At 48.7% G+C, this 13580-nt stretch overlaps 1 protein-coding gene across 4 annotated transcripts in view; it reads left to right on the top strand.

The window, feature by feature from the left end:
• The first annotated feature begins 8352 nt into the window (after positions 1-8352).
• Positions 8353-13580, top strand: part of PHF14 (PHD finger protein 14) — a 139051-nt gene continuing 133823 nt past the window's right edge. For 3 of the 4 annotated variants that reach the window (XM_031940738.1, XM_031940739.1, XM_031940740.1), the window contains exons 1-2: positions 8699-8748; positions 8837-8947. In XM_031940738.1, coding sequence (XP_031796598.1) covers position 8748; positions 8837-8947 — 112 coding nt within the window. In that variant the 5' untranslated portion in view covers positions 8699-8747. Of the gene's footprint in view, positions 8749-8836; positions 8948-13580 lie in introns of all 4 variants that reach the window. The other variant, XM_031940741.1, reaches the window with a different exon arrangement.

Here is a 13580-nt window from a genome sequence, read left to right as displayed (position 1 = left end):
CATTTTCTTTTCATTCTTTTGATTTTATATCTTATTGTTTCTTGATGTCTAATGGGATCATTAGCTTTCACTTGCTCAATTCTAATTTTTTTCTAGTATTTGTTTTCTTCAGTGAACTTTTGTTTATCTTTTCCCATTTGTCCAATAATGCTTTTTAAGGTGTTCTCTTCAGTGGATTTTTGTGCCTCTTTTAAATTTCTCCTATTCTGTTTTTTTAAGGTGTTATTTTCTTCAGTACTTTTTTTGTGATTCTTTTATCAAACTATTGACTCTTTTTTTCCATACTTTTTTTTGTCACTCATTTATTTTCTTAATTTTTCTTCCACCTCTCTTATTTAACTTTAAAAATCTTTTTTGAGCTCTTCTATGACATGAGGCAAATTTACATATTTCTCTGAGGCTTTGAATGTAGCTATTTTGATTTTATCATCTTCTCCTGAATTTGTATTTTGATCCTTTTTGTCTCGATAGTAACTGACTATAGTCAACTTTTCTATGGCTATTGTTGTCTGCTCATTCTCCAGCCTATTTATTTACTTTTAACTTTATAGGTTAAAGATTTGCTCTGCTCCAAGGTGGAGGGAGCACTCTCCCAAGCTTCAGTGTTTTTTGTTTTGTGTGTGTGCAGCTGCTTTCAGAAATAATTCTGGGGGTCACTAAGTTTTCAGTTCTTCCATGGTGGTATGATAAGGAGACATATGTTTATTATTCTTCTGACCTGTGCTTTGTTTGCTGAGCAACCACAAGCACGATTTTTCACTCTGGAACTGTGACCAGGGTCTCTTCTCCCCAATGGTCACAAGCTCTGGTGTGTTAGTGCTCCTTCTTGCCCTAGAACTAAGATCCGGGAGAGCAACCTGGATCCATGTCTGAGTGATGAAACGGCCCTGCAAAAAGACCCCTATATTTTCCTGACCACTTGTCCAAACCCTTTACCACCTCTGGTTGAGAGGTCCGGAAGCCGCCACTGCAAGCACTGATTCAGCCACTCCCAAGCCAGCTGCTTGTTTGCTGAGGTACAGCAGTCTGTCTCACAGCCCTTCTGAGTTGTTTTGGGCTGGAAAATTGGTTCACGCAGTCCTTTTGTGGATTCTGCCACTCCAGAATTCTTTCTGAAGTGTTGTTTGGAAGGAATTTGGGAGAAGCCAAGCAAGTTCCTGGCTTTTTTCTGCCATCTTGGCTTCCTCCACAAATGTCATATTGATGAATGTTTCATATATGTTTCAGGTTTTATATCACCATCTGATAGAGCCAAGGACTTTGGGAGCTAGAACTTTTTTCCTGTGTCTTCAGTAACTGTGGCTGCAGCCCCTGCAAGAGCTGTTGGTTCCCCAGCTGCATGTCCATAGGCCAATTTCCCAGTAGGATGCTAAGGACCCTTGAGCTGGAGGCTCTTGGGCTCAGGGTTCTAGGCTAAGTTCTTCAGGACCTGAGGGGGGATGAGGGTCACAGTGGTCCTGGTTTGACTTGCCAGGCACAGTTTGCCAGGAAAGTTTGCCCCTCAGGAAGCCTGGCTGTTTCAGCCAGACTGGCTGCTCTGCCTTGAGGGGATAGTTGGTTATTGGGCTCCAGATGATGCAGATGAGAGCTAGATCAGTGGAAAGGGGGGATGTTTCCTTCTCTAGGATTCCTGGGCCCATCCACCTCTTAGTGGCAGGTGGTCATCACTAAGTTGTTGCTGGTGATGAGGAAAGTGGGTCCCTTCTCCAAAATGACTTCTGGCTTCAGTGGTTGGGCAGGAAGCAGCACTGCTGATCTCCTAAGTTGCCTGTGCCCATGTCCCTGAAGGGAGGTTTCTGGGGCAATGTCAGCTTTGGAGTTACCTAGAAGGTTACCTCAAGTTCACAAGTCCTGGAAGGAGGTGGGAGGTTCCTGAGCAAGTGGAAAGAGGTGAGTTCTATGGACTCCATGAATGGAGAGGTGGGGCCGGGCATGACAAGATCCTGAGGGGACTGTTTTGCTGAAAAACTCACATTTAGAATCCTAAGAGATCAAGCATGGCAGGACAACACTGGGCGGACTTTAGGTTCCATGTGCAAAGATAAGGCCCAGGAGCAGTGCTGGAGCCTTTTACTCTTTTTTGGGAATGTCCTGTTCCTGACATGTCATTTTTTTTTTTAAAGCTTGAGTGTATATTGGAAAGCTAGAGACCCTATTGGGTTGCATTCATAGAAATAGATTTAGATCTGGAAAGAACCTAATCCTTCCATTTTACAAATAAAGTGCCTAAGACTTACTCCCCAGGATTCCCAAGAATTAATGAGACTTTCTGACTCCAAGCCCAGTGCCGTATCTAACATTTTGCTTTTGGAAAGCTACACATGATCTATATGTAAACTATATTTGGAGATTTCTCAGTGAGAGCAAAACTAGCCAAAGAGAGATGAGTACCTCTTAGCTTAGCCCTCAAAATCAGACCTTTTCCACATAAGTTCAGACCGAGGGAGGCTCACTGCCATGGGTTACACAACCATTTTATTTCCTTCTGAAAGAGTTTGCCTACTTTGTTTATTTTCTTTTTAATTGTTTCAAATAAAGGAAAACTTACTATGGACATTTTCCCTAAAATATTTAAGAAAATTTTACTCTACTTAATATAGAGAAATTGACCCCCAAAATAATAAGCTAACTTGTTTTCTTCAGCAGAAGACTTTCCTACTTTTTAAAATGAAATGCTTTGAGGCATCCTGAAAGTTGGCTTTGCATGAAGCCATAGTTTGCATGGAGAGGCACTAGGACCCTCAACAACTGAGAAAATAGAGGTGCACAAGGCATCTATTTCTGAAAGACTGGGGTGTTGTGATCATATCTCATCAAATTGGGATGGCAGTCCCAGAAAAGCATAGCATATGGCCAACGACAGCACCGCAGAGCAGCCTCCCAAGGACACAGTATTGAGAGTGAAAAACAGGAAGATTCATTATTAACTTTAAAGGTAAAGAATGCTGGAGACACAACACAAACACATGATACCTTCTATTCCTTTCATTTTTTAATCTTTTTTTTTGGGGGGGGGTAACACATCACAAATAAACTACTTTATGTACTTAAATTATTCAGGCTTAAAACAGCAAAAATTACACATCTGAACTCAGACTTTCTATAGTGTCATCTTTGCAGTACGTAAATAGGAACAATCATATGGCCCTTCCATTTAGGGATGGTCAGAAATTCTCAGTATAGAATAATGTATTTCAGCAGGATTTTGACGTCTCCCTCACCATAATCTGCACTCTAGCTTCACCAATCTATATTGCAAAACTACAAGTTAATCTTTTAAGTCATCATTTATGCCATATCATTTCTCAACACAATGACTCCCTATCAAAAAAAGAGTAGTTTCTAAACTTTAGGCTGGACTTTTTCAGGGTTACATTCACTAATAAACTGGTTAAATCCTTGAACATCACTGACATCTGTAATTAAGATAATATTGAAGTTCTGGGATCCAAGCCCTTGTAGCTCTCAGACCTGAGACATATATTCAAAAAGAGGTTACTAATTTAGAAGATACAGAAGGTGAGGATTCACCTTAGATACTGGTCATTTAACTTCTTTTTAAAATCAAATCAGCTAATGATTCATCTATTATTAAAAAAGTCTCTTATTTATTTTATTCAGTGGATTTCCTCTTTTTTGTATATTCTTTGGTTTTCAGAATTTGTTTGTGATTTTTAAAAAAAATATGTATTGATTTAAAAAACAGTTGCACTTCCAACTTACTGAGCTTTTTTTTCTCTTTTAGAAAAAAATTAGAGGTGTACATTTTCCTTTAAGAAGTACTTTGACTCTTATTCTGCCCAAAATATGACATTATCTCATCATGACATTTTTTAAAATAGTATTTTATTTTTCTTAAATTACATATTAAAACAATTTTAAAAATTTTTTAAAAAAGTTTTGAATTTCAAATTCTAAATCTCTTTCCCTCTCCTGCTCCCTCCTCAGATAGTAAGCAACTTAATATAGGCTATATATGTGCATGTATAACAAATGTAAAACATTTGCATGTTAGTCATTTTGTACAAGAAGACTTGAACAAAAACAAAAGGAGAAAGAAAGAAAAAGAAAGAACACTTCAGTCTGCATTCAGACAAAAACCAGTTCTTTCTCTAGAGGAGGACAATATTTTTCACCAACTAGGCATTGATCCACACTTAACACCGTACACCAAGATAAGGTCAAACTGGGTTCATGACGTAGGCATAAAGAATGAAATTATTAATAAATTAGAGGAACACAGGATAGTTTACCTCTCAGACCTGTGGAAGGGGAAGGACCTTATGACCAAAGAAGAACTAGAGATCATTACTGATCACAAAATAGAAAATTTCGATTATACCAAACTGAAAAGTTTTTGTACAAACAAAACTAATGCAGACAAGATTAGAAGGGAAGCAATAAACTGGGAAAATATTTTTACAGTCAAAGGTTCTGATAAAGGCCTCATTTCCAAAATATATAGAGAATTAACTCTAATTTATAAAAAATCAAGCCATTCTCCAATTGAAAAATGGTCAAAGGATATGAACAGACAATTCTCAGATGAAGAAATTGAAACTATTTCTAGTCATATGAAAAGATGCTCCAAGTCATTATTAATCAGAGAAATGCAAATTAAGACAACTCTAAGATACCACTACACACCTGTCAGATTGGCTAAGATGACAGGAAAAAATAATGATGATTGTTGGAGGGGATGCGGGAAAACTGGGACATTGATGCATTGTTGGTGGTAGTGAACAAATCCAACCATTCTGGAGAGCAATTTGGAATTATGCTCAAAAAGTTATCAAACTGTGCATACCCTTTGATCCAGCAGTGTTACTACTGGGCTTATATCCCAAAGATATCATAAAGAAGGGAAAGGGACCTGTATGTGCACGAATGTTTGTGGCAGCCCTCTTTGTAGTGGCTAGAAACTGGAAATTGAGTGGATGCCCATCAGTTGGAGAATGGCTGAATACATTGTGGTATATGAATATTATGGAATATTATTGTTCTATAAGAAATGACCAACAGGATGATTTCAGAAAGGCCTGGAGAGACTTACACGAACTGATGCTGAGTGAAATGAGCAGGACCAGGAGGTCATTATATACTTCAACAACAATACTATATGATGACCAGTACTGATGGACCTGGCCATCCTCAGCAATGAGACCAACCAAATCCTTTCCAATGGAGCAGTAATGAACTGAACCAGCTACGCCCAGAGAAAGAACTCTGGGAGATGACTAAAAACCATTACATTGAACTCCCAATCCCTATATTTATGCCCACCTGCATTTTTGATTTCTTTCACAAGCTAATTGTACAATATTTCAGAGTCTGATTCTTTTGTACAGCAACATAACAGTTTGTCATGTATACTTATTGTGTATCTAATTTATATTTTAATATATTTAACATCTACTGGTCATCCTGCCATCTGGGGGAGGGGGTGAGGTGTAAGAGGTGAAAAATTGGGACAAGAGGTTTGGCAATTGTTAATGCTGTAAAGTTACCCATGCATATAACCTGTAAATAAAAGGCTATTAAATTACCAAAAAAAAAAAAAAAAAAAAAAAAAAAGAGTCCTTCAGGATTGTTGTGGAGTGCTGTATTGCTGGAAATAGCTAAATCATTCACAATTCATCATTATACAAATTGTTGTTACTGTTCACAACATTTACTTGATTTCTGCTCACTTCACTTTGCATCTGTTTGTGTAAAGTCTTTCCAGGTATTTATGAAATTATCCTGTTATTTCTTATAACACAATAATATTCCATCACATCACATACCATAACTTGTGTTTTCTTTTTTATAATATAAGATGGTTCTCTCTGAGAGGTTTCTTGGGGAGGTTTTCTGGAGGCAGCCTTAGCTTCAGCTCAGAGTAATAATCACTCCAAATGCAGCCAGCTGATAAAATCCAAACATTTATTTTCTCCTTCCTTGGGCCCGGGTAGCTTTCTCAGAGGCCTCAGCTTTCCTTGGTTCCGAGAGTTCTCGTTGCTAGTCTTTTTCCTCTAGCTCAACCCTGATTGTCTCCAGCCAGCACCAAGGTGCAAGTTGGATTGAATCTGACTCTGCCTCCGAGAGTGGGCTTGGGGGCTTCTGTATCTCCCAGAGTGCTCCTTGGCCCTGAGAGCTTCTTGCTTATATGCTGTTCACTGAGTACACATCAATCATATCACTGGGAAACCATTATTTGTTGTATGATTAATTCAATGCTAAACTAGATTTAAACATTGTATCCTCAATTTCACTTAGTACCTTGGTTCAAGTTCTGGCCCATAACATCTTGTAGGATCAGATCAATCATACTGAACCATGCTAAATTAGATAATTATTGTCTCTATCAACTCTAATGAGTTAACACTTTGTAAGGATTCTAACAATAATTCCTTTAGCCACCCTCCAATTATGGACATACTCTCAATTTCTAATTCTTAGCCACCACAAAAAGAGCTGCTATATTTTTGTTCATGGAGACATAGCATATTTAGTGAAGTTATCATTTTCATAATTTTCTCATTGACATAAATTCTTTAGGATAAAGTTAGTCTTCAATTACTTTTTTTTACCAGCTCATTTCTGGCAGTTGTGTTCTTCCTTGAGGCTTTGCTTGAAGATGTTTTGGGGCCATTTTCTTCTTTTGGGTTTGTGTTTTGGATGTCTCTGTTTGCATAATGGCCATTTCAGATGAGGGTTTTTTGGTTTGCTTATTTTTGTCCTGGCTCCTGACCTCACTTCTCAACTGGGACTAGGTTGAGCCCAGGCCCAGGGCACTTCAGGATGATCTATTTTGGCCTTTCTTGGCAGCTCAGGCTCATCAGCCCCTCTGGTTGGAGGCCCACAGAACTCTTCCAGAGCATAGTTTTCTCCAGCTGAGTTCCTGTCCTGTGCTTTCAGGGCCCTTCCTTTTTCAGCTCCATTGTGGTCTTTAGACTGCCAGCTCCTTGAGGGCAGGGACTCATTTTTTTTTTTCTTTTTTGTATCTGCACTGCTTAGCACAGTACCTGACACAGGGCCCTAGGCGCTTAAGGTTACAATGGAATTGAACTTCAGCTGCTCCTTTCTAGGAGTATTAAGGGCTGGGGATCCCAAGGACCTCTGGAGTGGCCCAGGCTGGGGATCTGCTGCTGTGCCAAGCTCAGCCTGAGCTTTTGCTCTCTTGTTGGAGAGCGCCAAGGCTCCACAGTGCCTGTGCTTGTCCATGGCCCTAGGCTGGGCCTGGACTCAGGAAGCCCCAGATTCAAAGCTGGTTTATGATGCTGAGGCCAGCCAGTTGGTGAGACGGGGCAGCCCCTACCTAAGAGATCCCTGTAAAAGCCCTTGGCCCAGAGCCCGGCACACAGGCGGCCACGTCATTTATCGCCTACTCCTTCCCGCTGCCCTAGGCCTGGGTTCCCTCCTCAGCCTGCACCCTGCCCTGAGTAGCTGGTGGGGAGCGTACCGCAAAGGATTCTGCGAATTCCTTAGGGGTCTAGAAAAGGGTCCTACCGCTCGGGTCTGTCTGAGCCCAGGACCGTTTTCAGCGCCGGTCCTGACTCTCTAGTGGTTCCAGGCTAGGCCCTAGAAGGGGGGGAGCTGCCTCAGGCTGTGCATCGCCCAAAGGCATCCTCCGGCAGCCAGGAGCTCAGCCCTGGGGGGCTCCTGCTGCATCAGGCTCCGGAGAGGGCCCGGAGGGGGGCGGCAGGAGCGTGCCCGGCACCGGAGCCCCTCGGCCCGGGGCTGCCCAAGCTTTGGTGCCCTCCCCTGCTGAGTCGTGGGCACCCCCCAAGCTCAGATACTTGTGGGGGTCTTCGCGGCCTCCTGCGGGCTGCTGGGACAGGGGGGTGGAAGCGGGGACAGCCTGGAGGTGAGAACCCGCGCCCGTTCTTTTCTTTGTATTTTTACTTCCCAAATCCTCCTCTCGAAGGCTCAGGCCTGGCTCTCCCTCTTCGGGGCCTCGTAGGCCCAAACTCGGGGGGAGGGGGAGACGCGGGGCACCAGAGACAGCAAAGAACAAAGGCAGGAGCAAAGAGAGAGCGCTCCGGACCCGCCCTCCCTTCCGGCTCCTCCCCCCGCCCCTCCCCTCGGCTCCTCCCTCGCTTCCAAGCCCAGCCCAGCGCTTCCCCCACGCAGGCGCCCTCCCGCCCCTTCCTTTGGCTCCTCCCCTCTCTGCTAGCCCTGTTTCTCCAGGCTTCTCTGTGGCCCCGCCCCAAGCACAGGCGCACTGCGGCCCCTGGTACAGTTTGGCTCTGCGCCTCTCTCCTTGTCTCTTCGGCTCCTTTCTTTTTTTCCATCTCCTCCTTTGACTCCGCCCCCGGCGCAGGCGCACTCACGTCCTCTCGCTGGTCCCGCCTCCGGCGCAAGCGCACTCCTCTCCTACCCGCCGGCCCCTCCCCCGGCGCAGGCGCACTCTCCTCCCCTGTCCCGCTTCTCCAGTCCCGCCCCCTCCCGGCTCGCGCCCGGTTCCAGTAGTGGCCGCCGCCGTTCCTCTTGGGGGCCTCGCGTACCGCGTCCGGCCGGTCGGGCGGCCCTTTGTGTGCGGTTGTCTGTGCGGGCCCGAGCCCTCGTGGGCCTCCCGCGGGCGCGCTCCCCGGGCTGCGGAGACGGGCGCGCGCTGCGGCGGGCGGGGGCGCGGCGCGGGGCGGCCCGGAGTGGGCCGCGCGTGGGGACGGCCGGGCCGCCAGGGCCGGGCCTCCGCCGCCTCCTCGGGCGCCGCCGCCGCCCCCCCACGCGCCCCCCGGCCCCGCGCCCCGGCCGCCGGCCCTAGTAAGTGCGGGAGGGGGAGGGGCGGGGGCGGGGCCGGGCGTCCCGTGCTCGCGCTCCTCCGTGACGCCCCCTCTGTTTCTCCCCGCAGTGGATCGCAGTTCCAAGCGGAGGCCCGTGAAGCCCCTGGCCGCGTCCCTGCTGGAGGCGCTCGACTACGACAGCTCCGATGACAGCGACTTTAAAGTGGGCGATGCTTCAGGTAACCCCGGGCCGAGGGAGCGCGGCCTCCGCCAGGTGCGCCGTCCCTTCCCCAAGGTGCGCTGCTTCTCCCCCAGGGTGCGTCGTCCCTGGCCGTGGGGGCGGGGGGGGGGGGGGGGCGGGGGGCGGGGCCCCGTGCTCTGGCCGGCGGGCGTTCGGGCGCACTGGGCATCTCCTCTGTCCATTGCTTGGGTCCGACGGGCCGCTGGTCACCCGGGAGGCGTCAGGGTGACTGCGGGGAGAGAAGGAGGATTCTGGGGGGTAAAGGGGAGGGGAGGAGGTGTGGCTCCCTCTGCTTGTTCCGGAGCCCAGCCCCGCCCCGTATGTGTGTGACACACCTGCGGGCGCACACCTGGGGGGGGTCAGACAGCTACACCTGAGTCTTAGCATGTGTGCGCACACACAGTTCTGTGGGACGTGAGTCCGGGGCAGTCACCGGCCCGGTACACACCAGCCTGTGGGGATGGTGTGTGTGACAGACAGGTGTGAACCCTCACACAGTCAACAGGTCACCCAGCCTGTGGGATGGTGTGTGTGACAAAGGGTGTGAACCCTCACCGCAGTCACATACAGGTACCACACCAGCCTGTGGGGGATGGTGTGTGACGGAAGATGTGAACCCTCCCGCAGTCACATACAGGTACACACCAGCCTGTGGGGATGGTGTGTGTGACAACAGTGTGAGTCCTCACGCCGGTCACACAGGTCACACCAGCCTGTGGGGATGGTGTGTGACAGACAGGTGTGAACCCTCACACGCAGTCACATACAGGTACACACCAGCCTGTGGGGATGGTGTGTGTGACAGACAGGTGTGAACCCTCACACGCAGTCACATACAGGTACACACCAGCCTGTGGGGATGGTGTGTGTGACAGACAGGTGTGAACCCTCACACGCATTCACATACAGGTACACACCAGCCTGTGGGGATGGTGTGTGACAGACGGTGTGAACCCTCACCGATCCATACAGGTACACACCAGCCTGTGGGGATGGTGTGTGTGACAGGTGTGAACCCTCACGTGCAGTCACATACAGGTACACACCAGCCTGTGGGGATGGTGTGTGTGACAGACAGGTGTGAACCCTCACATACAGGTACACACAAGCCTGTGGGGTGTGTGAGTGACAGACAGGTGTAAACCCTCACATGCAGTTACATACAGGTACACACAAGCCTGTGGGGTGTGAGTGACAGGTGTGAACCCTCACATGCAGTCACATACAGGTACACACCAGCCTGTGGGGATGGTGTGTGTGACAGACAGGTGTGAACCCTCACATGCAGTCACAGACAGGTACACACAAGCCTGTGGGGTGTGTGAGTGACAGACAGGTGTGAACCCTCACATGCAGTCACAGACAGGTACACACCGGCCTGTGGGGATGGTGTGTGTGACAGACAGGTGTGAACCCTCACATACAGGTACACACAAGCCTGTGGGGTGTGTGAGTGACAGACAGGTGTGAACCCTCATGTGCAGTCACATACAGGTACACACCAGCCTGTGGGGTGTGTGAGTGACAGACAGGTGTGAGTCCTCACACACAGTCACATACAGGTACACACAAGCCTGTGGGGATGGTGTGTGTGACAGACAGGTGTGAGTCCTCACACGCAGTCACATACAGGTACACACAAGCCTGTGGGGTGTGACATGAGTCCGGGGCAGTCACATACATGGACACAATCTGTGGGGATGGTGTGTGTGACAGACATGTAGGTCCTGGGACATCCCACACATGTGCTTAACGTTGCCCAGAGAGACTTGTGATGTGTTCTCACATACATGTATACACACGTATAGTCCTGTGAGATGTATAACAGCTACACGTGAACCCTCACATGCAATCACACACCTGTACATACCAGCCTGTGGGGTGTGAGTGACAGGTGTGAACCCTCACATGCAGTCACATACAGGTACACACCAGCCTGTGGGATGTGAGTCCGGGGCAGTCACATACAGGTACACACCAGCCTGTGGGGTGTGTGAGTGACAGACAGGTGTGAGTCCTCACATGCAATCACACACCTGTACACACAAGACTGGGGTGTGTGTCCCAGACAGCCATGAACCCTCACATGCAGTCCCGTGTGCACACACTGATCCTGGGGGGGGGGGGGTGTGACACACACATAGGTCCTGGGAGTGCACACACAGAGCGATCTGTAGAAAGTGCACTCTGACACAAGCAGCTTTGTAATACCCTGAGGAGACTAAGCGGTGCCCCTGCTCTTTAAGCTCCCATCCCGTGATGGGATCCTTCAGCGCCAAACTTGTGGGCCAGCTGCCCCTGCTTGGGGCTCCCTCATCCTCCCCCGCCCAGTGTGGGGCCCTTTGGCAGTCTCCGTTGTTCTTCAGCCTCAGGCACAGGACCCCCACCCCCACCCCCCTTGTATCTGCTCAGGTCCTGCTGTGCTCCCCTCATCCTCTGGCCTTCCTAACACTCCCTCCACTTGCTCCCTTCCCCTTGTTTTTCCCACTTGGCTCCTTTTTGCTCCCCCATTTTTCTCTGATCCCCCCGTTTTCGGTGCAGCGTGGTCCGATCCAGGCTGCCTCCCATCATCTTCTTTCAGATTCTGGTTCCACATGGATCACGCACTGGACATCTCCCTTGCTGCCCTGTGGGCGCCTCAGACTCTCAGTGGCCCAAAACCAGAAGGTGTCCTCCCTGCTCACCTGATCCTTCCCACTTCCCCGGTTTTCCTTTCAGTGTGTTTCTGTCCCTCGGATCACCCAGACTTCCCGGCTCAGAGGGAGCTTCAGCGGGCCCTGCTGCTTCCTCACCCCTCAGCCAGCTCTGGGGTGTGTTTGTTCTCCGTCTCCTTCATCCACTCAGGCTGCGTCCTCTGGGTCAAGGCCATCACTCAGTGTGAGAGCTTGTGTCTCCTCCTCTCCCACTCCCTTCAATTTGTGCTCCATCCTGGGGCTGCCCAGGTGCCCTTCCCAAACCGCGGGTCTCACAAGGTCTCTAAGCAGCAGCGCTCCAGTGGCTCCCTCTGGCTTCCGGGATCAGGCCCTTTGTGACCTTCCTTTCCGGCATACTTCTGGGCCATCCCCTGGGCTGTGGGGCTCTGCCTTGTCCCCTTTGCCTCATACCGTCCCTGGATTCTTCCAGGCTTAGCGCAGGGCCCTCTCACGTGACCTTCCCACTTGCCCACTAAGTGCCAGCCCCCCTCTGGAATTATTTTGTACCCAGGTTGTTGTGGATTCTGGATGCGTGTTCAGACCGAAGCATTTATTGAATATCTGCTACTTTCCTGGAGCTGTGTGAGCCCCAGCGGGGCAGAGACCATTTTGTGTCATTGCATCCACGGTGCCTGGAACTTAAGTCAGTCATAATCCATGACTTTCATGCTATTTAAAATCCTACCCCTAAAGATATTGGGGAACTATGGGCTCCTTAAAATTTGCACAGAAAGTCATCGGATTAGATTATTTCGTTTTTATGGATCACTCACTTCTGGATAAATGGCTTACGTCCTAATGATGAATCAAGAAAATAAAAAATAAAATCCATTTCTGCCCAGTTTTGTGAGTAAAGCCTGAAAATACAAAAACACAAAGTCTGACAAGTTTGCAGGTATGTGTGAGCATCATGCTGACCTAATGTTGCCCAGAGAAGGCCTGCTTGTCGAGTGCTTAGCTTAGTGCCAGGCACACAGTAGGGATGTAGAAATGCTGCTGTCATCCTCATCACCATCATCCTGATCAGTCGTCAGCAGCAAAGTAAAGGAGGCTCAGAGAACCATGAGAAACCTGTGGTGGGCTAGGAGGAGAAGGCTGGCTGTGTGTTTGTGGGGAAAGCCCCTGACCTGGGGAAGCCTGACCCAGGGTCCACACCCCTCTGGGCATTCATTTGCCCATAAAATAATTCGAGGACCTGGGACACTGCTCGCTTTAGTGAGCAGCTTGCGGGCAGGACACTTGGCCAGGGCTCATATTCCCTTGCTGTGGGTGGGAGACGAGACGATAGCAAACAGCTGCCGGGTGTAGACAGTTACTTGATGAGCTCACCTGGTCTTTCTATGATGGGAAAAGTCTGGAAGGCTTAATTCACTGGAGGAGAAAAAAGGGGGGCTAGGCTTTCCTTAGGAGGATAGGGCTGGAGATGGTCCAAAGAAGGAGCAGAGAAAGCAGGAAAGGACTTGGTGGTGTAGGGGAAGAGGGGCTGTGCTCTGAGCAGGCCAGCTGGGGAGGGAAGGCTGGGCCTAGGAATCCAGGCCAAGCCGTGGGGACCTGATGCTGTGGAGGTGATGTTGAAAAGCAGCAGAGAAGGCTGTGTTATATCAGACGCGTTCTTCCGATGGGGCGCCTCCGTGGAGTGTCCGGGGTGGGGCCAATTGGCTCTTGGTGGGGCTCTAGAAAGGGGCAGGGTCAGAGTGCCGGTTGAACATGGGGGAACGGGAGGAGGGATCCAGAGACAGCTCAGTGACCCAGTGAGGATTGAGCTCTGGGCCTGGAGTTAGAAAGACTTGAGTCTGGCCTCAGCTTCTTGCTTAGCTGTGTGGCCAAAGGCAAGTCACTGTACCTCTGCCCACCTCAGTGTCCTCATCTATAAAAGGAGAGGATAATAATAGCACCTTTCTCTCAGGTTATTGAAGGGGTGAAATGAAGTAATATACT

This window comes from Sarcophilus harrisii, chromosome 5 (genome assembly GCF_902635505.1).
Source record: "Sarcophilus harrisii chromosome 5, mSarHar1.11, whole genome shotgun sequence".
In the NCBI taxonomy this organism is placed as follows: domain Eukaryota; kingdom Metazoa; phylum Chordata; class Mammalia; order Dasyuromorphia; family Dasyuridae; genus Sarcophilus; species Sarcophilus harrisii.
This window is presented reverse-complemented; position numbering and strand designations above follow the sequence as displayed.